Source organism: Phocoena sinus, chromosome 1, assembly GCF_008692025.1.
Source record: "Phocoena sinus isolate mPhoSin1 chromosome 1, mPhoSin1.pri, whole genome shotgun sequence".
Classification (NCBI taxonomy): Eukaryota; Metazoa; Chordata; class Mammalia; order Artiodactyla; family Phocoenidae; genus Phocoena; species Phocoena sinus.
Genome location: NC_045763.1, coordinates 119050749 through 119077844, shown reverse-complemented (window position 1 = coordinate 119077844; position 27096 = coordinate 119050749). Strand labels below are relative to the sequence as shown.

The following is a 27096-nucleotide window of genomic DNA, read 5'->3' as shown; positions in this document are numbered from 1 at the left end:
TCATTTTTCCCTTGCTGCTTTCAATAATTTTTCTTTGTCTTTAATTTTTGCCAATTTGATTACTATGTGTCTCAGCTTGTTTCTTCTTGGGTTTATCCTGTATGGGACTCGCTACGCTTCCTGGACTTGAGTGGCTATTTCCTTTCCCATGTTAGGGAAGTTTTCGACTATAATCTCTTCAAATATTTTCTCGGGTCCTTTCTCTCTCTCTTCTCCTTCTGGGACCCCTATAATGCGAATGTTGTTGCATTTAATGTTATCCCAGAGGTCTCTTAGGCTGTCTTCATTCCTTTTCATCCTTTTTTCTTTATTCTCTTCCATGGCAGTGAATTCCACCATTCTGTCTTCCAGGTCACTTATCCATTCTTCTGCCTCAGTTATCCTGCTATTGATTCCTTCTAGTGTAGTTTTTATTTCAGTTATTGTATTGTTCACCTCTGTTTGTTTGGGTCTTCTGGGTCTTTGTTAAACATTTCTTGCACCTTCTTGATCTTTGCCTCCATTCTTTTTCTGAGGTCCTGGATCATCTTCACTATCATTATTCTGAATTCTTTTTCTGGAAGGTTGCCTATCTCCACTTCATTTAGTTGTTTTTCTGGGGTTTTATCTTGTTCATTCATCTGGTACATAGCCCTCTGCCTTTTCATCTTGTCTATCTTTCTATGAATATCGTTTTTGTTCCACAGGCTGCAGGATTGTAGTTCTTCTTGCTTCTGCTGTCTGCCCTCTGGTGGATGAGGCTCTCTCAGTTACAGCATTTTTATCAACTGATCAATATATAACCCTGTTTTATGTGTTTCTATTTAAAGACATCTTCTTTAACAAATGCTGTTCACTCATTAACACTGAACTCACAGTCAATAGCACCATATCTCATGCATGAATGAAGCTTTCTAATGTGTATTTTCTCCACATGGCACAATACAGCTTTCTCAAGCTTATGAACACTAGGCAGCACTTCAGTACTATGCTTGGGGGCCATTTTAAAGGAAGAATTCACAAGCAAAAATCATAAAATGTGAAAAATATGGCATTAAATAGACCTCAAAAAGGACAACTGTTTACAGTATGAGAGCTGAAACAGGAAGGCGAAGTATTGCTTTGTTAAACTTTGGGGAATGCAAATGACCATGACAGCACTTTCAGTATTGATTTTGGGGGTAGAAATAAATGTTTGCAAGTAAGCAGATTCATAAATATGGAATATATGAATAAGGAAGGTCAACTATAATTCACTTAAAACATTTTTTAAAGATTATTTTTTAAATAACAGTTTCAGGTTCACAGCAAACTTGAGAGGAAGGTACAGAGATTAAAAACATTTTTAACTAATGAAGAAATAATATGAATATATTTTTAAATATACACATAGTAAATGAATGAAATATTCTGGTTACAGAGAACTGTTAGTTTCTACATATATCTGAATTATCTATTTCTACAAGATAATGATGAGAACAAGTTTAAGATGGAAGAGAAGTGTGTATTTCAACCTTACTGAAATCCTAGGTATTTAAAATTCCTGGGACCCCCCTGGTGGTCCAGTGGTTAAGACTCCAAGATCCCAATGCAGGGGGCCTGGGTTCGATCCCTGGTCAGGGAACTACATCCCACATGCTACAACGAAGATCCCATATGCCACAACTAAGACCCAGAGCAGGTGAGTGAGTGAGTGAGTGAGTGAATGAATGAATGAATGAATGAATAAATAGATAGATAAATAAATAAAAAAATTCCTTAGTCAAGAGCTTCCACACTTTCTTACCTGATACTAGTGGTTTCTGTGTATTGGACAGCCATGAGCTGAGAATTTGAGCCCTGTTCCAGAGCACCCTGAAAGATAAAAAATGGTTAGATGTCATATAATGTAATTATATGAAAAGCTTCCTATATTGACTCATTCTACGTTTACTAACTTCATTAAAGTATTCATAAAGTTTGTTTGGGTTTTTTTTTTTGGCTGCTTTGGGTCTTCGTTGCTGTATACAGGCTTTCTCTAGTTGCAGCGAGCGGGGGCTACTCTTCGTTGCGGTGCATGGGCTTCTCATTGCGGTGGCTTCTCTTGTTGCGGAGCACAGGCTCTAGGCACATGGGCTTCAGTAGTTGTGGTGCACAAGCTCACTAGTTGTGGCGCACAGGCTTAGTTGCTCCATGGCATGTGGGATCTTCCCAGACCAGGGATCAAGCCTATGTCCCCTGCACTGGCAGGCAGATTCTTAACCACTGCGCCATCAGGGAAGTCCCTGTAAAGTTGTTTTCATGAATATACTGACATATTAAGTTCACATAACTAAACACCAATATAGAAATTAGAACTCTTTTGGTCACATTCTGGGCTGAGAGATGTGTCTTACGGACAGTAAGACATTTAAGGCACTCCCCACAAAGATTAAAGAAATAGCTCAGGACTTCCCTGGTGGCGCAGTGGTTGAGAGTCTGCCTGCTGATGCAGGGGACACGGGTCTGTGCCCTGGTCCGGGAAGATCCCACGTGCCGCGGAGCGGCTGCGCCCGTGAGCCATGGCTGCTGAGCCTGTGCGTCCGGAGCCTGTGCTCCACAACGGGAGAGGCCACAACAGTGACAGGCCAGCGTACCGCAAAAAAAAAACCTCAATAACTTAGTCCAAGTATCACAAGTTTTATCACCAAGTCAAAGAAGTATTACTGAACATATAACAACTTACGTTTGTCTAAAATAATTATTTTCTGAATGAAAATTTCCTGAATTATGAAAGGTCCATAATGAAACTAGATCTTATTGTTTACTGAGTTAAACACAAAGATCTTCATGCCTAAATACACCTGTGGACTAATCCATCATAAAGATATCTCATCAATGATTCTTGGCCAGAGAACAGTCCAATCTGGAACCATTAGTGGTCCACATAGACTACACTGGAAACCTGTCTTCCATATAGCACCTGCTTTGCACTATGCCTTCTTATATACCCCAGCAGCTTTGTAAGCTGATCTTCAAAAAAGTTTTATAAGAGTATCAGAGTTCAAGAGCACATTACCAATTATTATGTTAGGAAGTGACCTTATTATTACCCTGTCAAACAGTGGCTTGAATAACTGTTTAATCTTAAGATTACTAGCATTTGTTCATTACTATATCCATCCATCCTTCCTTCAGCAATCAAACTTTCATAGAGTGCCTACTACATGTACTGGTGCTACAGAATTTAACATTTGACTTTTGCCCTCTAGAAGCTTGCAGTTTAACTGCGAAGACAGATATGTAGAAATAATATAATGTGATGCTAAAATAGAAGAATATACAAAGGGTTATGGGAAGAGAAGAGGGAACAATTTTGTTTGGTGGTAGATGGAACCAATATGCAGGGATGAATAGAGGGCTTCCAATTCTGGCTCTGTAACAAGTCAAGGGTCTAATTTTATGAAAATCTAATGTCAGTCTTACATATAGTAAGTTTAAAAATGTGTTAAACAAAAATAAAAGGCACAGATAAAATGAAAAGAAAAACAAATACATTTAAATAATAAAGTACTGTATTTACTGATATGCTTATCAAGTAGTAAATCAAGCCAAAATTAAACTACAGCTAGTGGATAAATATAAAATTTAAAATAAACAGATTACATAACTGATGAATTTTAAATGATTTTGCTACTTTGGCACACATGAAATTAGCAGAGAAGTCTGAAAGAAGCCAGACTTCTTTCTCTAGGCTCAGAAATGAGTGGGTAGGCTTTAAGGAAAGCTGAGTTACAGAGACATCAGGCAAACGGCAATTGAATATGCCATTTACCTATCCAAGATTTACACCAATAAACAAAGGGACTTCTGAAAACTTGGATATGAACTTCAGCATTTTTAGCTATATGGATTTAGCAAAACGTCACAATCAGCAAAAAAAAGTGAGACAGACATTTACATAGAAATGAGAAAGATATTAAAATCTCCAATTATGTTGCAGATTTATCTGTTTTTCCCTTTAGTTCTGTCACTTTTTTGCATTATGTTTTTGAAACTTTGTTACTTGGAGCCTATACATTTAGAATTTTTATGACTTCTTAATTTAATATGTCAAAAGATAAGGCAAAAAACTCATTTAGGCCAATAATTTTCATCTAATTTTTCATAAAGCCCATATTACCAGCTGTGTGGAATTCTCTACTGGCAATTATCTCTTCCTGCCCCCTTTTTGCTCTTCCCCTGTATAACAAGGGATGAAAGCCTGAAAACTATATTACCCAAACTTTTTTGCTACCAGGGTCTAGACATAATTTAGCTTCTACGAATAATATATACTTGCACCAGATTTGGAAAGCAGAAGGGAAACAGAGTCCATTTTTCCTCCAGCCATGGAGGCAGCTAACGTGTAGGCTTTGGCAGACTGGACACTGTATTCCAACGTCAGTAAACAGCTTTGGGACTCTGAGGTAACTGTGACATTAGTAATGAAGTACTAACAACCAATAAAGATGCCATAATAGGTGAACAAAAAGTGCCTGAGAGGCCCAGAGAAACACATACTGGATAATCATGGAATCTCAAATGTCAGAGCTTAAGCTCATTTAGACTAACCCTCATTATTTTATAGTTGAAAACAGTCCCTTAATGGTTAAAAGTCCATGTTTCTCAATATACTTTTAATGTACTTAGGAACCTATCATGTGCTGCTTCCAATTAGTCTCCAAATAATCAAATAGCTTAGGAGTTTCCATTAGTAGATAAACAGGTAAACCTGGTGAAACATATCCCATCCCAAAATAAAACCTCTTCCTTGATTCTTACAGCTACTCCATTTCTCTGTTTCCATTAATGGGGATCATCCTGAAATAATTTTCTCTATTTCCTCATTTTATTTTTACTTCCTGAACCCACATCGCTCAGACTTTTGTCATCACCACTCCAATGAGACAACCTTCATCAAAGTCACTAACAAGTTCTAATAATCAAATCCAATGGTAATTTCCCAGTCCTCATCTTAATCAACATCTCAACCTCTGTAACAGTAAATCACATCCTCTTCCTTAAAAACTTTCTTTGCTTGGGTTTTTGGATACAACTATCCTACATTTTTTCCTATTCTACTGGCCAGCCACTCCTCTTCCTTCTCAAGTGCTGATTTTTCCTCATCTTTTAGCCTCTAATGTTGACGTTGTTCCAGGGTTCAGTTCCTTACCTCCTTTCTCTTCTTTTTACCTTCTCTCTAGGTGATATCATCCCAAATTAAACTTCCAGTCTCAACCTCTCCCCTATACTCCAGACCTGGATATCTGAGTAGCCACCTGACTTCTCCACTTGAATGTCTAATAGCCATCTCAAACTTAATATATCTAAAACTCTTTTTTCTTGCCTCCAACTCCTCCTTCCCTACTCTCAGTCTCAGTAAATGGCATCATCATTCATCCAGTAGCTATAGCATAGGAATTATCACTGTTTCCTTTTTAATTTACAATAGCAATTTCATCATCTATACTTTCAAAATATATTTGGCATTCAAGTACTTTCCTCCACCTTCAAATCTACCACTCTAGTATGGCCCGCAATGATCTCTCACCTAGACTACTGAAATGGCTTAACTGGTCTCCCTACATCCACTCATGTTCCCTGCTGTGTTCTACTTGGGGTAGCAGTTAGAGCAATCTTTTAAAAATATAAATCAGATCAAGCCACAGCGTTGCTCAAACCTCTCAGTGCTTTCTTCTCGCACCTAGGATGAAAACCTAAGTTCTCACCATTGCATATGAGATTTGATATGATTTAGCCTCCTCTGTCTTTCTGACATCATCTTTGGCTACTCTCCCCTTAGTCATTGTAATCCAGCCTTACTCAACTTCTTGATGTTCCTCAAATACGCAAACTGTTTCCTCCTGAGGGTCTCTATACTTTCTATTCCCTTGGTCTAAAAGCTGTTTCTCCAGATTTTCTCCTAGACCTTTACATTTTGTCCTTCATTTTCTGCCTATGGCAAAAGCTATGTTCTCACCCCTTCTTCATCCCAAGCACATAGGAAGACTACATTTGCCTAACCTTCTGCAAGGGAGGCTGGGAAAAGTGACAGAGTTTTAGTCAACTGAACATTGACTAAAGTCCAGGCCTGATCCCTAAAACATGCTGCATAATCTTCCAAACTTTCTTCCCCAACACCCAAAGCTAAAAGCAAAGGATTTCAAGTTGCTGGGCTACAATGTGGAAGAACCTGGATTCCTTAGTCACTGCTTGGAGGAAACCCATTCTAGAGAGCTACCTCAAACTCTGGTGAGAAACAAATTTTTATTCCATTAAACTACTTAGATTTTGAGGCTAAATGTTATAACAGCTGGTAATAACTACCTTGACAGTACCTTACTCAAGTGGTATCTCTTTAGAGAAGGATTCTCTAACCACCCAATCTAAAATAGCCACTCACCTCTCCATTCGAACTCTAACTTCCAATCCTGCTTTTTCTTTAGAGAACTTCTAATTTTTAGTATATTTATTTATTTACTTGTTTATTTATTTTTTAATTTAATTTTTTCCCTCATGATGAGAACTTTAAAGATCTACTCTCTTAGCAACTTTCAAATATACACTACAGTATTATTAACTATGGTTATCATGCAGTAAACTACATCCTCATGACTTCTTTATTTCATAACTGGAAGTCTGTACCCTCCACCCACCACCTCTGGCAACCACAATCTGTTCTCTGTATCCATGAGTTTGTTGGGGTTTTTTTTAAGATTCCACATGTAAATGAGATCATATGGTATTTGTCTTTTTTTGTATGACTTATTTCACTTTACATGTTTATTGTTTATCTTTCCCATTAGAATGTAAGTTCCATGAAGGCAGGGATTTTATCATACCCTCTACTGTATTCCCAGAGTCGAGAACAGTACCTGGCTCATTATTACTACCACAGGTAACATTTGCTGGGAGCTTGCAATGTGTCAGTCTAAGTGCTTCAGAAGTAGTAATAAATAGTTGAATGACAGAAAGACCATAAATGGTGCTTTGTGGTAAACAATATTAAGATAGAAGCCCAATTTAATAGGTTCTAAATAAGAGCTGTCATTAACCTGTAGCGCTACAAGTCTAAGTACAAAAATGCCCTCCACGGAGATGTGCCTTCACTTCTAAGCTGTCCTACATTTGAAAAGCTCTAAGAACAGAGGAGATAAACAGTATCATTTATTATATTATTTGTGCCAAAAACATGTCATACAGATGTCCATGCATAAAACCCCTGGCTTGAAAGCAAATTTGAGGGAGAGAGCAGGAAACAGCACTATGTCTGAGCAGGAAATACTAGTGCTATAAAACCTAAATGAGTGCTGTGAAACCTGGGAGGAGGGCTTCAATGGCAGTGACACCTGCTTCAGTAGCAGCAGGAGGTAGTGGGAAGTGGCTAAAGTTCAAGTTTCCCAAATGTTCCAAAGAAGAGAGCAACACATCTGCAGGAAGTCTTCTAACAAATATGCCAACTATTGTTCAAAGACAAGCAGAAACAAACCTGAAGAATATGGGTTTTCTGTTGATTATTTGTCGTTCTTCTCGACTTGGTCCTTTCCACTTCGTGTCTATGAACCCAGCCTCGAAGTTCATGATTTAACCTATAAAATAGCTTAATTAGTTAAACATATTTCATAAAAACAGATGTCTCACCTTTGGTTGGAAATGAATTTAATCATATTCTGAGGTTCTAAAGAGCATTCCAAGTGCCTAATGGTTCAATATTCTTTTTTGATTTGAGAAAGCTAAGACACTTAATGTTAAGTTATTTTTAATGACATGCATTTTTATATGGTAGCCTTCTCAATCATGAGTTCAAAATTCAAAGAAAATTAGAGATAAATACCTGGCAAACATCAATATTGGATGCAAAGGTTTTTCCACAAAATAGTATTTCCTGTTTCTGCTCTTGGACTATGTACACACAAATACTGGAGACACTGGAGAGCACAAAACAAGTCACAGGACTCCTAACAACAAATGGATTCATTAAAGCCTTTGAAAATCATGCTTTTTTTGGGAGTAGAAAAAGAATGAATCAACTGCTCAGGAGGAGAAAGTTCAAGGTACTACAATCCAAATTTTCCAACACTGGAAATTAAAAAAAAAAAAAGCCAATTCAAATATAACTTCCCTTTATTTTGCTTACTCTTTAGAGCAGTTGTGAAGATGTCAGGCTATACTTACTTAAATATAGTTGATTACTACGTATCACAAAAAAACTGAAGCAGTTTTTGAGGTTCAAAGATAGGATCCAAAATCACAGGAAAAAATTCAAGGGAAAAGTAGATAAAGAAAAGTACACTAATGTGAAAGTGACTCCAGAATCACATATCTTCAATTTATTATCTTCCTAATTTGAAGAAAAAGGTACTTTCCACTATGAATGTTACCACTGCAAGTCTAACACTTACCCTGAATTTTTATATTAATATCATTCTTCAGTTTTCAAATAAGACATATTTAAGTATACAACCCCAATACCATCACATGAAATAGACCCATCACCATCTCTATCAGGTTGGTGGGGAAACTGGACAACAATTGATATGCCTACGGTTATTCAATAAATAATTCATAGTTTTCTCAACCACTTGGTTAATTTGAACAAATACTTTTCTAGGTTCCAAAGCTAAACACAGGAACCCACTCAGATACATCTGCAACAACTGAAAACACTCACCTGAGAGATTCTGTTGTGTTAATCAGGGGCTGACAGGGAGGTGGAGGAATATAGAGTAGTGGTTTTTCAGTTAGCACCATCAGGGCTTTGTCATTTGAAACAGAATGATCATATCTGAAAAACAGATTTACAAAATGTGTTACCTTCTGTCTTAAATTCCTAAGACGAAGATTGCTATAAGAAAGTCATTGCTAGTATTAAGTTTTCATGGAAATAAAAATATTGTATAAACAACGAAGTCCTACTGCATAGCACAGAGAACTATAGTCAATATCCTATGATAAATCATAATGGAAAAGAATATGAAAAACAATGCGTGTGTGTGTGTGTGTGTGTGTGTGTGTGTGTGTATACATATAAAATGGAATCACTCTGCTGTACGGCAGAAATTAACACAACATTGTAAATCAACTATACTTCAACAAAAAAAGTTTTTAATATTGTAAATAGAACACACTGCAAGAAAGAAGTGAATGTAATTTTAAAAGGAGGGAAGTACAGACCACACAGCACAAATTTCATTTTCCAATTTTCTACAGAGATTATCATGGTAGTTCACATTTATTGCTCAATTATTATGTACCCGAAACTAGCGATACAATGATAACACATGGCTCATATCTTCAATGAGCTCAAGGCATACACAGTGCTGCTGGAACAGAGGTGGTGACAAAGTAAGAGGGGAAACTGGGGGAAAGACCCACTGATTGATAGGAAAGACTTACAATTGACAGGAAAGTATTATGTAACCAGGACTGAAGTTTTGTGGTCATTCTCATCTCTGTGATAACAGAACTGAATAGTCTCCTTAAAACAGTGTGTGTGGTAGGGGAAAGGGAAAGCATAAAATACTTGGTAGGAGAAAAGTAAAAGCCTTGAAAAGCTAAATATAAATTTTAGAATCCCTAATAAAACAACAGAGTGACATTAACCAGTTATTCTATTAGCTTCAAAAAATATACTTTCCTAATCATCACAGTGATCTATATCATGCAAATTCATATCCAGGGTGTGATGTAGGGAGCAAAATCCGAGTTGAAAATTAGGATCTGAGCTGAGGGCATTATTGTTATTTATTCCCTTCAGTCGGCTATTTTAACCTTTCTCACTAAGAAATCTTAGCTCTATCTTGAATTTCTTTATATACAATACTCTGGATTTAGAAAACTGGATATATTAAAATCTAAAAAGAAAAACTATAAACACAAAATTGGACATAGCTAGATTTGTACTTTTCATTAATTCAATCAACAAATATTTACTGAATACCAACTGTGTGCCAGGTACTGTGCTAGGTGCTGGAATTCCAATAGGGAAAAAGGGAAATGAAGTCTCCATCCTCAAAGACCTTAGTGGGGAAGATGGACCAAATACAAGAAAACAAACACATAAAATAAATCCAAACTGTGGTAAGAGCTATGAAAGAAATAAGCATATGGTTGAAATAGAAAACCAACAACTCCTACTTTAGATAAAATGGTCTGAAAAGGAGATCGTATTTAAGACAAGGCATAAAGCATGAGAGGAAGCCAGCCCTATAGAAACTGGGGTAAGAGCGTTCTAGACAGAGGCAGGTGGGACAAGGGAGGATTTAAGGAACTTAAGGAAAACTACTCACCAGCTGAAGAGTTGTAAGCAAGTGAGGGAAGCACAAGATGAGGTTGGAAAGACAGAGACCAGATTATGATAAGGAATTACTAAATTTAATAAGAAGCCACAAAAGGGTATTAAGTAGAGAAGTGATATATTTTAATTTACATTTATGCCTTGCCATTGTTACCAAAAACAGTTTTAATAGAGGCAAAAGGGGAAGCTGGGAGACCAGTGAGGAGAAATCTATAGCAATCTGGGCAAGAGATGAAGATACTATGGACTAAGGTGGTGGCAATGAAGATGAAGAAGAATGAACCAATTCAAGATAATATTTGGAAAGAACATCAACAGCACATGTTGAAAGGGAGGAACCAGGGTTTCTGACTTGAGAAACAGAAATAAAGAAGCCTGTTGTAACCATTTTATCCTGGATTGTCTGGTGCGCGAGTGGTGAAGCAGTCCTCTCAGAGATGAGGGAACACGGCGCTGCTCCCACATGCATCGTAGTCTCTGTCAGTACAGTGTCTAAACCGAAAGGCTTGATTGACCCAGTTTCACTGTTTCCACCTGGGCTGATAAGGGCCTGCCTCCCTCAGGATCCTTGTGGAACCACGTGGCTGACAGGGTCTTGGTGCTCCGGCCAGGTGTCAGGGCTCTGCCTCTGAGGTGGGAGAGCCGAGTTCAGGACATTGGTCCACAAGAGACCTCCCAGCTCCACGTAATTTCAAAGGGCAAAAGCTTTCCCAGAGATCTCCATCTCAACGCTAAGACCCAGCTCCAGTCTACAACCAGCAAGCTAGAGTGCTGGACACCCTATGCCAAACAACTAGCAAGACAGGAACACAACCCCACCCATTAGCAGAGAGGCTGCCTAAAATCATAATAAGATCACAGACACCCCAAAACACACCACCAGACACGGTCTTGCCCACCAGAAAGACAAGATCCAGCCTCATCCACCAGAACACAGGCACTAGTCCCCTCCACCAGGAAGCCTACACAACCCACTGAACCAACCTTAGCCACTGGGGGCAGACACCAAAAACAATGGGAACTACGAACCTGCAGGCTGCGAAAAGGAGACCCCAAACACAGTAAATTAAGCAAAATGGGAGGACAGAGAAACACACAGCAGATGAGGGAGCAAGGTAAAAACCCACCAGACCAAACAAATGAAAAGGAAATAGGCAGTCTACCTGAAAAAGAATTCAGAGTAATGATAGTAAAGATGAACCAAAATCTTGGAAACAGAATGGAGAAAATACAAGAAACATTTAACAAGGACCTAGAAGAACTAAAGAGCAAACAAACAATGATGAACAACACAATAAATGAAATTTAAAATTCTCTAGAAGGAATCAATAGCACAATAACTGAGGCAGAAGAACGCATAAGTGACCTGGAAGACAAAATAGTGTTAATAACTACTGCAGAGCAGAAAAAAGAATGAGAAATTGAGGACAGTCTCAGAGACCTCTGGGACAATATTAAACTCACCAACATCTGAATTATAGGGGTCTCAGAAAAAGAACAGAAAAAGAAAAGGACTGAGAAAATATTTGAAGAGATTAGAGTTGAAAACTTCCCTAAAATGGGAAACGAAATAGTTAATCAAGTCCAGGAAGCGCACAGAGTCCCATACAGGATAAATCCAAGGAGAAACATGCTAAGACACATATTAACCAAACTATCGAAAATTAAATACAAAGAAAACATATTAAAAGCAGCAGGGAAAAAGAACAAATAACATACAAGGGAATCCCCATAAGGTTAACAGCTGATCTTTCAGCAGAAATTCTGCAAGCCAGAAGGGAGTGGCAAGACATATTGAAAGTGATGAAAGGGAAAAACCTACAACAAAGACTACTCTACCCAGCAAGGATCTCATTCAGATTCAACAGAGAAATTAAAATCTTTACAGACAAGCAAAAGCTAAGAGAATTCAGTACCACCAAACCAGCTTTACAACAAATGCTAAAGGAACTTCTCTAGGCAGGAAACACAAGAGAAGGAAAAGACCTATAATAACAAACCCAAACCAATTAAGAAAATGCTAATAGGAACATACATATCGATGACTACCTTAAATGTAAATGGATTAAATGCTCCCACCAAAAGACACAGACTGGCTGAATGGCTACAAAAACAAGACCCATATATATGGTGTCTACAAAAGACCCACTGCAGACCTAGGGACACATACAGACTGAAAGTGAGGGGATGGAAAAAGATATTCCAGGCAAATGGAAATCAAAAGAAAGCTGGAGTAGCAATTCTCATATCAGACAAAATAGATTTTAAAATAAAGACTATTACAAGAGACAAAGAAGGACACTACATAATGATCAAGGGATCAATCCAAGAAGAAGATATAACAATTGTAAATATTTATGCACCCAACAAAGAAGCACCTCAATACATAAGGCAATGAGAAAACCATAATTCAAATAGAGTCATGTACCACAATGTCCATTGAAGCTCTATTTACAACAGCCAGGACATGGAAGCAACCTAAGTGTCCATCGACAGATGAATGGATAAAGAAGATGTGGTACATATATACAATGGAATATTACTCAGCCATAAAAAGAAACGAAATTGAGTTATTTGTAGTGAGGTGGAAGGACCTAGAGTCTGTCATACAAAGTGAAGTAAGTAAGAAAGATAAAAACAAATACCATATGTTAACACATATATATGGAATCTAAAAGTTTAAAAAATGGTCATGAAGAACCTAGGGGCAGGATGGGAATAAAGACGCAGACCTACAAGAGAATGGACTTGTGGATATGGGGAGTGGGAAGGGTAAGCTGGGACAAAGTAGGAGAGTGGCATGGAAATATAAACACTACCAAATGTAAAATAGATAGCTAGTGGGAAGCAGTCGCATAGCACAGGGAGATCAGCTCGGTGCTCTGTGACCACCTAGAGGGGTGGGATAGGGAGGGTGGGAGGGAGAGAGACACAAGAGGGAAGAGATACAGGGATAAATGTATATGTATAGCTGATTCACTTTGTTATAAAGCAGAAACTAACACATCATTGTAAAGCCATTATACTCCAATAAAGGTGTTAAAAGAAATTTAAAAATAAAATAAAAGGATCATACACATCAAGTGGGGTTATCCCAGGAATGCAAGGATTCTTTAATATACGCATATCAATCAATGTGATAAACCATATTAACAAACTGAAGGAGAAAAACCATATGATCATCTCAATAGATGCAGAAAAAGCTTTCAACAAAATTCAACACCCATCTATGATAAAAACCCTCCAGAAAGCAGGCACAGAGGGAACTTTCCTCAACATAATAAAGGCCATATATGACAAACCCACAGCCAACATCATCCTCAATGGTGAAAAACTTAAACCATTTCCTCTAAGATCAGGAACAAGACAAGAGTGTCCACTCTCACCACTATTATTCAACATAGTTTTGGAAGTTGTAGCCACAGCAATCAGAGAAGAAAAAGAAATAAAAGGAATCCAAATCAGAAAAAAAGAAGTAAAGCTGTAACTCTTTGCAGATGACGTGATACTATACAGAGAAAATCCTAAAGATGCTACCAGAAGACTACTAGAGCTAATCAATGAATTTGGTAAAGTACCAGGATACAAAATTAATGCACAGAAATCTCTTGCATTCCTATACACTAATGATGAAAAATCTGAAAGAGAAATTAAGGAAACACTCCCATTTACCATTGCAGCAAAAACAATAAAATACCTAGGAATAAACCTACCTAAGGAGACAAAACACTTGTATGCAGAAAACTATAAGACACTGATGAAAGAAATTAAAGATGATACTAACAGATGGAGAGATATACCAAGTTCTTGGATTGGAAGAATCAACATTGTGAAAATGACTATACTACCCAAAGCAATCTACAGATTCAATGTAATCCCTGTCAAACTACCATTGGCATTTTTCACAGAACTAGAACAAAAAATTTCACAATTTGTATGGAAACACAAAAGACCCCGAATAGCCAAGGCAATCTTGAGAAAGAAAAATGGAGCTGGAGGAATCAGGCTCCCAGACTTCAGTCTATACTACAAAGGTACAGTAATCAAGACAGTATGGTACTGGCACAGAAACAGAAATATGTATCAATGGAACAGGCCATAAAGCCCAGAGATAAACCCATGCATATATGGTCACCTTATATTTTATAAAGGAGGCAAGAATATACAATGGAGAAAAGACAGCGTCTTCAATAAATGGTGCTGGGATAACAGGACAGCTACATGTAAAAGAATGAAATGATACACTCCCTAACACCATACACAAAAATAAGCTCAAAATGGATTAAAGACCTAAATGTAAGGCCAGAAACTATCAAACTCTTAGAGGAAAACATAGGCGGAACACTCTATGACATAAATCACAGCAAGATCCTTTATGACCCACCTCCCAGAGAAATTGAAATAAAAACAAAAATAAACAAATGGGACCTAATGAAACTTCAAAGCTTTTGCACAGCAAAGGAAACCATAAACAAGACCAAAAGACAACCCTTAGAATGGGAGAAAATATTTGCAAATGAAGCAACTGACAAAGGATTAATCTCCAAAATTTACAAGCAGCTCATGCAGCTCAATAACAAAAAAACAAACAACCCAATGCAAAAATGGGCAGAAGACCTAAACAGACATTTCTCCAAAGAAGATATACAGACTGCCAACAAACACATGAAAGAATGCTCAACATCATTAATCATTAGAGAAATGCAAATCAAAACTACAATGAGATATTATCTCACACCAGTCATAATGGCCATCATCAAAAAATCTAGAAACAATAAATGCTGGAGAGGGTGTGGAGAAAAGGGAATACTCTTGCACTGCTGGTTGGAATGTGAATTGGTACAGCCACTATGGAGAACAGTATGGAGGTTCCTTAAAAAACTACAAATAGAACTACCATATGACCCAGCAATCCCACTACTGGGCATATACCCTGAGAAAACCAGAATTCAAAAAGAGTCATGTACCAAAATGTTCATTGCAGCTCTATTTACAATATCCAGGAGATAAACAACCTAAGTGTCCATCATCTGATGAATGGATAAAGAAGATGTGGCACATATATACAATGGAATATTACTCAGCCCTAAAAAGAAACGAAATTGAGCTACTTGTAATGAGGTGGATAGACCTAGAGTCTGTCATACAGAGTGAAGTAATTCAGAAAGAGAAAGACAAATACCATATGCTAACACATATATATGGAATTTAAGGAAAAAAATGTCATGAAGAACCTAGGAGTAAGAGAGGAATAAAGACACAGACCTACTGGAGAACGGACTTGAGGATATGGGGAGGGAGAAGGGTGAGCTGTGACAAAGTGAGAGAGAGGCATGGACATATATACACTACCAAACGTAAAATAGATAGCTAGTGGGAAGCAGCCACATAGCACAGGGAGATCAGCTCGGTGCTTTGTGACCACCTAGAGGGGTGGGATAGGGAGGGTGGGAGGGAGGGAGACGCAAGAGGGAAGAGATATGGGAACATATGTATATGTATAACTGATTCACTTTGTTATAAAGCAGAAACTAGCACACCATTGTAAAGCAATTATACTCCAACAAAGCTGTAAAAAACATTTTTTTAAAAAGGTAAAAAAAATAAAAATTATTTTTAAAAAAAGGCAGAACACTCTATGACATAAATCACAGATCCTTTTTGACCCACCTCCTAGAGAAATGGAAATAAAAACAAACCAGTGGGACCTAATGAAACTTCAAAGCTTTTGCACAGCAAAGGAAACCATAATCAAGACAAAAAGACAACCCTCAGAATGGGAGAAAACATTTGCAAATGAAGCAACTGACAAAGGATTAATCTCCAAAATTTACAAGCAGCTCATGCAGCTCAATATGAAAAAAACAAACATCCCAATCCAAAAATGGGCAGAAGACCTAAACAGACATTTCTCCAAGGAAGATATACAGATTGCCAACAAACACATGAAAGGATGCTCAACATCACCAATCATTAGAGAAATGCAAATCAAAACTACAATGAGGTATCACCTCACACCAGTCAGAATGGCCACCATCAAAAAATCTACAAATAAGAAATGCTGGAAAGGGTGTGGAAAAAAGGGAACCCTCTTGCACTGTTGGTGGGAACGTAAATTGATACAGCCACTATGGAGAACAGTATGGAGGTTCCTTAAAAAATTTAAAATAGAACTACCAGACGACCCAGCAATCCCACTAATGGGCATATACCCTGAGAAAACCATAATTCAAAAAGAGTCATGTACCACAATGTTCACTGCAGCTCTATTTACAAAAGCCAGGACATGGAAGCAACCTAAGTGTCCACTGACAGATGAATGGGTAAAGAAGATGTGGCATATATATCCAGTGGAATATTACTCAGCCATAAAAAGAAATGAAATTGAGTTATTTGTAGTGAGGTGGATGGACCTAGAGACTGTCATACAGAGTGAAGTAAGTTAGAAAGAGAAAAATAAATACTGTATGCTAACACATATATATGAAATCTAAAAAAAAAAATTAAAAATGGTCATGAAGAACCTAGGGGCCGGACAGGAATAAAGACGCAGATGTAGAGAACGAGTTGAGGACACGGGGAGGGGGAAGGGTAAGCTGGGATGAAGTGAAAGTGGCATGGACATATGTACACTACCAAGTGTAAAACAAATAGCTAGAGGGAAGCAGACACATAGCACAGGGAGATCAGCTCGGTGCTTTGTGGCCACCTAGAGGGGTGGGATAGGGAGGGTGGGAGGGAGGAAGATGCAAGAGGGAAGAGATATGGGGATAAATGTATAGCTGATTCACTTTGTTATAAAGCAGAAACTAACACACCATTGTAAAGCAATTATAGTCCAATAAAGATGTTAAAAAAATAGGAAAAAAAAGAAGCCTATTGTAGACAAGTGGGTGGAAACAGAAAATGGAGAAGGACCTCGAGTTTCACTGTGCAGGTGTTAAGTTTGAAATGTTAAAAGAGAATTCAAGGAAACTACTGGATATATGACTCTGGAGACTCAGAAGTCTGGACGGGAAACATAAATTCAAGAGTCATCAGGATATATAGAAATGGATTGTGTGCTAAATTATGGCAGAAAGAAGACAAAAAAGTTTACAGTTCCAAGCCTTAAGATTTGGATAGCGGAGGAGCCTACAAAGATGAAACAGAGCCGATGAAAAAAGAGGAAACTAAAAATGTAGCAATACAAAAGGAGAATGCTTCAAGGAGGAGTGATCTACACAGCCAAGTTCTGAGGAAAGGTCAAGTGAGATGAAAACAAGTTTTCACTGAATTTGACAGTGCTGAATTCACTGGCCCCCTTGACAAAAATAATTTTGGCAGAGTGGAAAACTAACTTCAAGATAAAAGTCAGAGACTTCTATGTATGCCACATACAAAGGGAAAAAAGCAACAGCTGAGGGTATATAGATGATTCTTCCCCACAGGTTGCACCAGAAACATTCTTGATGTCCTTTCTTCTGCCTGATAGGGTTATTTGAAATAAAACAGAGATGGTGGTACATAAATAATGACTGCACACACAAAAGGAAATCAGCCTAAACTAGCTGCTGAGGGAGAAGAAAAAAAAAACTCTGCCTAGCACTTGGTAAATTCTGAATGCTTATAAGAAAAAGCTGTTTGCCACACTAAAAAAAAAAAAAAAAAAAAAAAAAAACTGTCAAGAACAAAGATCTGTCACATACTTGTTATTTTAAAAATCAGGCCTGGGCTTCCCTGGTGGCGCAGTGGTTGAGAGTCCACATGCTGATGCAGGGGACACGGGTTCGTGCCCCGGTCTGGGAAGATCCCACATGCCGTGGAGCGGCTAGGCCCGTGAGCCATGGCCGCTGAGCCTGCGCGTCCAGAGCCTGTGCTCCGCAATGGGACAGGCCACAGCAGTGAGAGGCCTGCGTACCGCAAAAAAAAAAAAAAAAAAAAAAAAATCAGGTCTAAAATACAAATGCTTAAGTCCATCAGAAAAGTCTAAAACTACTATTGAAAATATAATTCTGATTTATAATTTTATTTCCATGTGATAAACTCTAGTAATGATTTCCGCACATCTGTGCTGACTGGCTTTGTTCTATCAGCCAAAAATATTCTTTGGAAAAAAAAAAAAAATCTGATAGGAAAAATACCAGGAAAGGGACTGGGTGGAGTTGAAGGGGAAAGAAAAGGGAGAACCTAAGCCAACATGCAATCTGGAGGCAATTAGATCCACACTAGTCCTGAGATGGTCAGGGTTCTAGGCTGCCTGCAAACCATTCCATACCAATAGAAAAAATTTCAACAAATAAATCACTAACGTGAAGGACAGTATTAAGGAGCTAGAGTTACTGAGAATTCCTGGACTACAGGTTCTGGCTGATGCCTTATGTGTAGGGTGACTATCCTTTTCCCTTTATCTAAGACAGTCCTGATTTATGCCTGACGTCCTGACATAAATATTATTAGCACCACCTTTCATTCTTATAAGTGCCTCAGTTCGGTTGACAAACTATATGGTCATATTACTTATATACCACACATTTCTAAGACTGAAAAAATATACGCAGTTAATTATTAAATAAAAGGCAAATGCAATATTATAAATTACAACATTAAGAATCTACTCCTGGGCTTCCCTGGTGGCGCAGTGGTTGAGAGTCCACCTGCCGATGCAGGGGACACGGGTTTGTGCCCCGGTCCGGGAAGATCCCACATGCCGCGAAGCGGCTGGGCCCACGAGCCATGGCCGCAGAGCCTGCGCAGCCCGAGCCTATGCTCCGGAAAGGCAGAGGCCACAACAGTGAGAGGCCCGCATACCGCAAAATATATATATATAAATAAAAAGAATCTACTTTTTTATTTGAACCAGTTCTCGTAACTCTCCTAAAAAATGAAACATAACATAAAATAAGCTGCATTAAAAAAAAAATACAAATGTCATGGCTGAGTGTAAATAAACCACCAAAAGTTCAGTTTAAAACAAATTCATACTCGGTGCTTTCAAATGTTTCACAAACATGTTTTTCGTATCTGTTATTCAGTATTTACAATAATAAAAGAAAGAACATCAAATAATGGACCAACACCTAAATCTCCCAAGTGCCTCAATAATAACCTTAGATATTTCAAGAGACTTACACGTAACCTTTACAAGAATCGATAATCACATCCATTTTTTACTAAGACCAGTAACCCAGATTATGCACAGGCAGTGGTGACTCTGGGGTCAGGGACAGAGAGATGGGTTGCATTTCATGCACTACTTTGAGAGCTGATAAATTACAGCCTAAAAGCCATCCAGACCTCTAGTTTGAACTAGTACCATCAGTGTACTGTGCTTTCCGGGAACCACCATATTACCTTACTCTAACATGGACATATAATAAGTGAAGGCTTCTATTTATTGTAGTTAGTGCAAAATAAGTAATATTCCTGTCAAGCTTACCTGAACCGTAATTTCTAATTACGTGTCTAATCTCATTCCATTTTTAGTAACAAGCTATACAACCTAAGTGGCACAGTCTCAACTCTCACACATCCAAAAACTGGCTATTAAAAATGTAACCTTTGCTGGATCTCACGTAGACAACAACAGAACTCAAAATTACGGGACATGTAGGGCAAACTTGGAAAAATTATTTGGCAAATTAAAAATTCTATTAAACTCTAGCAATATTCAGGGACACTCTTATATGATCACTAAGATCAGTATTTCAGAAGCATGGCTAATTTGGGCACTTAAAAAAAAAGGCAGGAAATGTTAGGTTTTCCAACATCATGGCATCTATCACATTCTATGTTGCATTACAGTCACTACCATATAATTCTTTGGATCCTCTGCCACATCTAGCATAGTACTTTGCACACTGCAGCTTCCTAAAAAAAAAAAATGAATACTAGCATTTTTTCCAGGAAGACTAAATGAAGACAAGCCTGAAGGACTATGGTAATAATCTCATTAAATGGTATGGGTGTAACAAAGTAAAAATCAGGAGAATGATTCCCCTATGGCCTTTGGCCTGTAAAACCTTAGTTAAGAGTAAACAAATCTTTAATGATTTTCAAGCATTATTCTGTGCCACAGTTGCCACACTATGACCTCCCTTTGCCTTGTTAGTCAAGGACCTAGCTCCATTTGGCTCTAATAACAATTACAAATAACAAAGGGAAATGTTTATCAAGAAGTATACAGGTCTGAAAAGGTCCACTATAACCTTCTTCTAGTTGACATAACATAGAAATTGTATTTTCATAGAGTTAAGTCTTTTACTATTGAGAAGCTATATGGAAATTTACCAAGACAGAATTAAATTATAACAAGGGAAAGAGATTCAACAAAAATCACAATAAACAAGTATAAATGATTTTATCTAATGACTACAAACAGGTTCAACCATATCATTCCACCAAATCATATCTATCACAGATGATACAGTAACAAATATTAAATACATTATATGTATAAACATATGATAGATAAAATAACTATATTAAAGACATTATATACAATATAATATGTATATATTATATGCGTTTCAATTTGTATATTAGTGCACACAAACTGAGATTTTTAAGGTCACATCTCTATAAGAATTCTGAAACTGGGACAGCTTTTAAAAAGTATATTTATTCTTAGAACTGATCTTAAGAGTAAATTTAATGAATGTCCTTGTAACTCATTTGTTCTACTAGTTAAAATTGTGTATAAACAATTTAGATGTAAATCTAACCTGTAGCTGTTTTTCTGGACGATACCATCTGATGTGTCTTGCTCCTCTTTAGCAGAAAATCCTAGAAGATGCCTCCTTTGATTTGTAGGGTTCACACCAGGATTCATTCTCCTGGAATCTCGTTCCAACACACTGAAAATTTTAAAATGTTAAGAAATAATTGAAATAAAAATGTCATACATATGCATCCTACGTGTAGCTCTGAAGCAAATCAAAATTCTTTTGTAGCTCTATACACACAGCAAGAACACGAGGCATAGAAGCAAGTCAAAACAGCTTACTGATATGGTCAAATCCCTAGCTTGTCACCCTGTACATATATGAAAAATAATTTTGAAAATAATTTTTATAAGTATAGAAGTACCTTATTTATAACCTGTTTAGACAAAGTCAGTATTCTATATGCTTTAAAAACTATAATTATGTTATGTGTGTGTGTGTGTGTGTGTGTGTATATATATATATATATATATATAGTAGAAACAGGTATATAAAAAGTAGAAATAGGTACATATAAACAAATTCTAAACTCAGATAATAACTGGAATAAGAAGTCTTAGATGCTGCAAACTGATTATTTTCAATGAGGAAATACTTCGAATGAAATGGGAATTTTTCTTTTTAACAACAGCCAAATTCTTTAGATTTTTGCAATCCCAGAAGGCAGGCTATCAAATAAAGCTAACAGAAATTTCTTTAAATGCCTATGAAAGTTTCCTACTTAATTCTTTCTCCCCACTCTCCCTAATTCCTTCTTCATGTATTTGGGGCAAACATATGTATATCAATATCAATCAAATACTGCAATAGTTATTTAACACTATTATTCATTCATTCATTCATTTATTTATGGCTGTGTTGGGTCTTCGTTGCTGTGCGTGGGCTTTCTCTAGTTGCGGTGAGCGGGGGCTACTCTTCGTTAAGGTGCGCGGGCTTCTCATTGTCGTGGCTTCTCTTGTTGTGGAACATGGGCTCTAGGCGCACAGGCTTCAGTAGTTATGGCACGTAGGCTCACTAGTTGCGGCTTGCGGGCTCTAGAGCGCAGGCTCAGTAGTTGTGGCGCATGGGCTTAGTTGCTCCACGGCATGTGGGAATCTTCCCGGACCAGGGCACAAACCCGAGTTCCCTGCATTGGCAGGCGGATTCCTAACCACTGTGCCACCAGGGAAGTCCCAACACTTTTAGCTCATTAATCAAGGACTTAGAAATTTGGCTCATCAATAAGATATCTTGTGTGTGTGTTTAATTTTACAGTGCCACACATATAACTTACACTAGTCACAATCTTCTTGGAATTCAACACAAAGGGAATTTCCCTGGAGAAGCACAAAAGAAGGGATACCAGATTCTATTTAGAGGGATGAAGTAGAGGAGGAAAATAAGGCTGACAAGAACGTCACAGTTAAGGGTCCTGTGATTCTAAGAGAAAAGGAGTTCTTTGGGGTTTAGTAATTTGCCTCCAAATTTGGGGAAAGGGATGTTAGGTGGAAGCAAAAAGCAGGTACATCCCTCTAGACTCTTTTTCTGGTATCTTATTATGTTCCCTATTCTCCTCAATTCTTTACCTCCAGAATCACTGCCTTCCAGTGGTTCTCACAGGTATGCTGTGGCACTCTGGCATAGTACAAACTCTTCAAAAGTATACCACCAAATTATGATCATTGTACAAAATTTAATTTTGCTACAACTGAGGCTACATTTTGTTACAATTGTATTTTTCAGACAGAGTATTTACCTGAGTGGTCACAAACAGTATAAACCCTTCTGCAAACGAGGTAAGAGGCCTAATGGAATGTCCAAGTAAACTCAGGAAAACTTAGTTTGGTGAGTATTTTAGAAAACATGAGATAAGCAGTAAACAAAACAATTTTGTCAGGAAGCCAAATGAAGAATGTGATGACAACTGCAGAATATATTTTTTCTTTTTGAAACTTATGTTTTTGAAAAGTGTTTACTTTTTAATCCTTTCAAGTGTAATGCTAAAATTTTTACTTAGGAAAGTATGCAGTAAACAAAATCAAAGTTAAGAACTTTCCCGCCAGTTTACAGCATCTCAATTAATTCACCCCCTACTGGCCCACCCCTCCATTGCATTAGTGAAATATCCACATAGTAACATTCCTGTTTGGTGGAAGTACTCCCTCAACCCCGCCAATCCCTAGGAAAAGCTCTGTCACCCTAACTATTTAAGAATTGCGTATGCGGCCCACCCACGTTTTATTTCCATTGGACAGTGTTGAGCTAAAGCTCCTGGGAAGGAACGGTGTTTGGGAGGGGAGCAAATTCTGGGTTGTCCCTCCCTGGGATTCACTTCAATAGGGTCCTCTTTTTTTTTTTTTTAAACTAGAAATGCTTTAACTAGTACTACCAGTCTTGGTACTAGTTCTGGACTCTGTGGCTATTCAGAACAAGTCTAAGCAAGCCTTCTTCCAATGTCCAAAGACACCTAACATCCCCCGCCCCTCACTCCAGGCTTTCTTTTTCAAAGCTTTAGTTTCTTCCATACGTTCCTCTTTATAGTACAGTCTTAGGTCCCTTCAGCATATTTGGTCACTCCCCTCTCAATATGCTTCTCAGAGATGGGCCCAGAACTGGCCACAACACTTCTGAGGTAGTATGACCATTATAGGATGGAACGGGATAAGTCCTTCCCATGTTCTAAATATTCTTCTTCCACCAATATACTTAATATCAGGTAGACTTTTTTAGCAGTTACATCATACTCTATATTGAGGCTGGTATAATTAAAACTCCAACTGTTCTCACAAACTGATTTTGGACTATTACCTTCCCTTCCTTTCCTCTCCTCTCTCACTTCCAATTCTGAAGTTATATAATTGAGCTTTTTGATCCAGCTGAATAATTTACATCAAATTCCTCTTAAAATATCATTCAAGAACTTTTAGAATCCTAATTAGCAAAAGAAATTCTCCTTCTAAGCAAGGAACAACATGCCATCAACATCCTCAACTGAGTTGTTATTAAGATATCGAAAAGAACAGAGCCAAGAAATTGAGCCCTCCAGCATGCTCCTAGGGAGTGCCTTCCAAGTTTGTAAAAACATAAGTTAAACCACTTACGAATTAATTGTAATATATCCTAGACCAAAATTCCCTGTCTTGACTACAGAGATATTACAAGACTGTTAAACATTCTTCTAAGATGCAAATACAGTATGACAGCAGCAACCGTGTTTTGAGCACCTACTATGTACTAAGGAATGAAAACTCAAAGAAAGTTGAGGCTCAAAGAGTTTAAACAGTTTGCCCAAGTCATGCTGTGATATGGTAGTTTATAAAAAGAAATATATATTTGGTCACAACATTTTTCCTGGCACAGAGCTCCTAAAACCCTTGGAATTTCCCAAGCGATAAGACCCATAAAGGTGCCTTTTGCTATGTCAATGAGGTGAGCTGGAAGGCCCTAGCTTACCTAAGGATAGAGAGAACCATCAGAATAGAGAGTTGGAACTTTCAGTCCCACCCACCACCCCCCAACTCCAGGGAGGGGAAAGGAGCTAGAGATTGAGCTCAATCACCAATGGCCAATGACTTAATCAATCTGTCTCTGTCATGAAGCCTCCATTAAAACGCAAAAGGAAGGGATTCAGGGAGCATCTGGGTTGGTGAAGATCCAGGGACAGTGGTGAGCTTGAAGAGGGCATGGAAGTTCCCTGTCCATTCCCCTATACCTTGCCCTATGCAGCTTTTCCATTTGGCTGTTCCTGAGTTATATCTCTTTATAATAAACAGGTACTCTTGTAAGTAAAATGTTTCTCTGACTTCTGTGAGCCACTATAGCAAATTAATTGAACCTGAGGTCATGGGAACCTCTGATCTATAGCCCGTTAGCCAGAAGCACAGGTGACAACTTGGATTAGCGATTGATGCCTGAAGGGGGTGTAGGGTAACTCTTGTAGGACTGAGCACTTAACCTGTGGGATTTGACACTATCTCCACACTGTCTGTGTCAGAATTAAGTTTAATTGTAGGACACCCAGCTAGTGTCTGAGAATTGCTTGGTGGTATGGGAAAAACCTCCCCACACGTTGGAACTGGGTGATCAGAACTCTTAGGGAGAACTGTTTGGTGGTGTGGAAAAACATACGTTGGAATTGGTGTCAGAAATGTAAGTGCTCTGAGTAATTAACAAATTAACAAATTGGGTCCAGGATTAGAACATCATCACTGCATTATGTTGACATTTCCCAAAATGACTGATTTTTTTTTAAGTTGTTTCAAACTAGTTTATTTAGCGGTTCCATTTTCACTCCTCAATAGATTTTATGTATTTCTCATAGGCTTCTTCACTCATTAGTTCATCTAGTTCTGAAGGGTTACTGAGTGTCATCTTGATCAGCCAACCGTCTTCATAACAAGATTTGTTGACAAGTCCTGGATTTTCTGCTAGAGCTTCATTAATTTCAGTTACTTCTCCTGATAGAGGAGAATAGAGTTCACTAGCAGCTTTCACACTGTCCAAAGCACCAAATTCCTCTTTTGTTCAATTTTGTCCCAACTTCAGGCAGACTACAGTAAACAACATCTCCCAAAGCTTCCTGTGCAAAATTGCTAATTCCCACTGTTCCAACATCGTTTTCTGTTGTTACCCATTCATGTTTGTCTGTGAATTAACGACCCGACAGCAGAACGGGGCCGGCGACCGCCCACAGTCCCCAGGGCCGCGGCGGGCAGGGCACGTTGGGCGCAGAGATGGCGCGCAGGCTGCCGACCGCGCGGCCCGCACGCTCCACACCACTCGCAGCGCCATGTTCGCAGCCAGAATGACTGATTCACTCATTTATTCAACATGTACTAGATACCTATTATGTTCCAGGAATAATATTTGATGCTAAAGACTCAAAGATAAAAATCAAATACTGTGTGTGTGTGTGTGTGTGTGTGTGTGTGTGTGTGTATGGTGGGGGGAAGAGTGATACAGACAAAAGATAATAGAGGGATTAGCAGCATAACAGCGGTTAATGCCAAATGTTACAGAAGCATATAGCTAGGGCGTTTGATCTTTACCAAGAGGATCATGAATTTATCTTAAAATACAAGCAGTAAATAAACGGGTGGAAAGGAGGATGTGAGTGAGAAGGCATTTCATGTAGATAGACTACTATATGAAAAAGGACACAGTCATAAGAGAGTATGTTTTGCTTGGGGAATTGCAAGTAAAGCAGAAGAGGGTATGTAAGTGGACATGTGCATGTGCAAGCACAGTGAGAAAGGGATCATCTCAGAGAGAGAAGGAAAAGAAAGGAGACTAACCATAATGCAAGGCTAGATTATTTATGGATGGCCCTGTCTGCCACATTATCATTAAGTCTAGCAATTTATTCAATAAAATAAACAAAACTGGTATGTTCTGTTCTTGTTTTAATTGTGGCTCCCAGTTAACATATCCCTTTCTATATCAAAATCTTCCCTATGAACAATATTAAATTCCCTGCTCTAATGGGGAAAATCTACCTTCTTTCTTTTAAAAACTGCTATTACATTTGTCTCCTATTCATCTAGACTACTTGATGGTTACCACTGCCAGAAAAACAGCAGATTACTAGAACGGTTCCTCTGCTTTCCTACTTCCTGGCTAGGGATCTTAAAGCTGTTTACAAGGCTCTCATAGTTAACTGCCAAGTCAAAGTGGCTGCTATGGCTTCTAGGAGTAGTTTCTGTACTTTTCCTTTCTTGAATCCTACTGTCAACTAGCAATTAACACACTTTGTTAGTTCCTCTGGATCAGAATGCACCTTCCCCTAGCACAGTGATTCTCAGGGTGTGGTACCTGGACCAGCAGCATTAGCATCACCTGATAACTGGTTAGAAATGCAAACTCTCCGGCCCCATTCCAGACCTACTCACCCAAGAGCTCTGGGAGCAGTGCCTAACAATCTGATATACGCCAATGTTTGAGAGCCACTGTTTTAACTAATCTTGTTTCTCATAACATCTTTCCTACCTCAATTCCCTAAAAGTTACACATTGTTCACAATAAATCCAACAGAAGTGGACAGTTTGGGGAAAAGGATGGGGAAGTCAGACGAGAGGGATGTGGAAGGACACAATCAAAAATGATTTATGTGGGCTTCCCTGGTGGCGCAGTGGTTAAGAA

At 38.2% G+C, this 27096-nt stretch overlaps 1 protein-coding gene and 1 pseudogene across 1 annotated transcript in view; both read right to left on the bottom strand.

The window, feature by feature from the left end:
• The window catches only part of ATF6 (activating transcription factor 6), a 218891-nt gene that overhangs the window by 125132 nt on the left and 66663 nt on the right, over positions 1–27096 (bottom strand). Inside the window, exons 10-13 of the mRNA XM_032639744.1 lie at positions 20980–21111; positions 8651–8764; positions 7469–7568; positions 1766–1833 (exon numbers count right to left, since the gene is read on the bottom strand). Coding sequence (XP_032495635.1) covers positions 1766–1833; positions 7469–7568; positions 8651–8764; positions 20980–21111 — 414 coding nt within the window. The remainder of the gene's footprint in view (positions 1–1765; positions 1834–7468; positions 7569–8650; positions 8765–20979; positions 21112–27096) is intronic.
• On the bottom strand, positions 25246–25749 carry LOC116757691 (annotated as a pseudogene).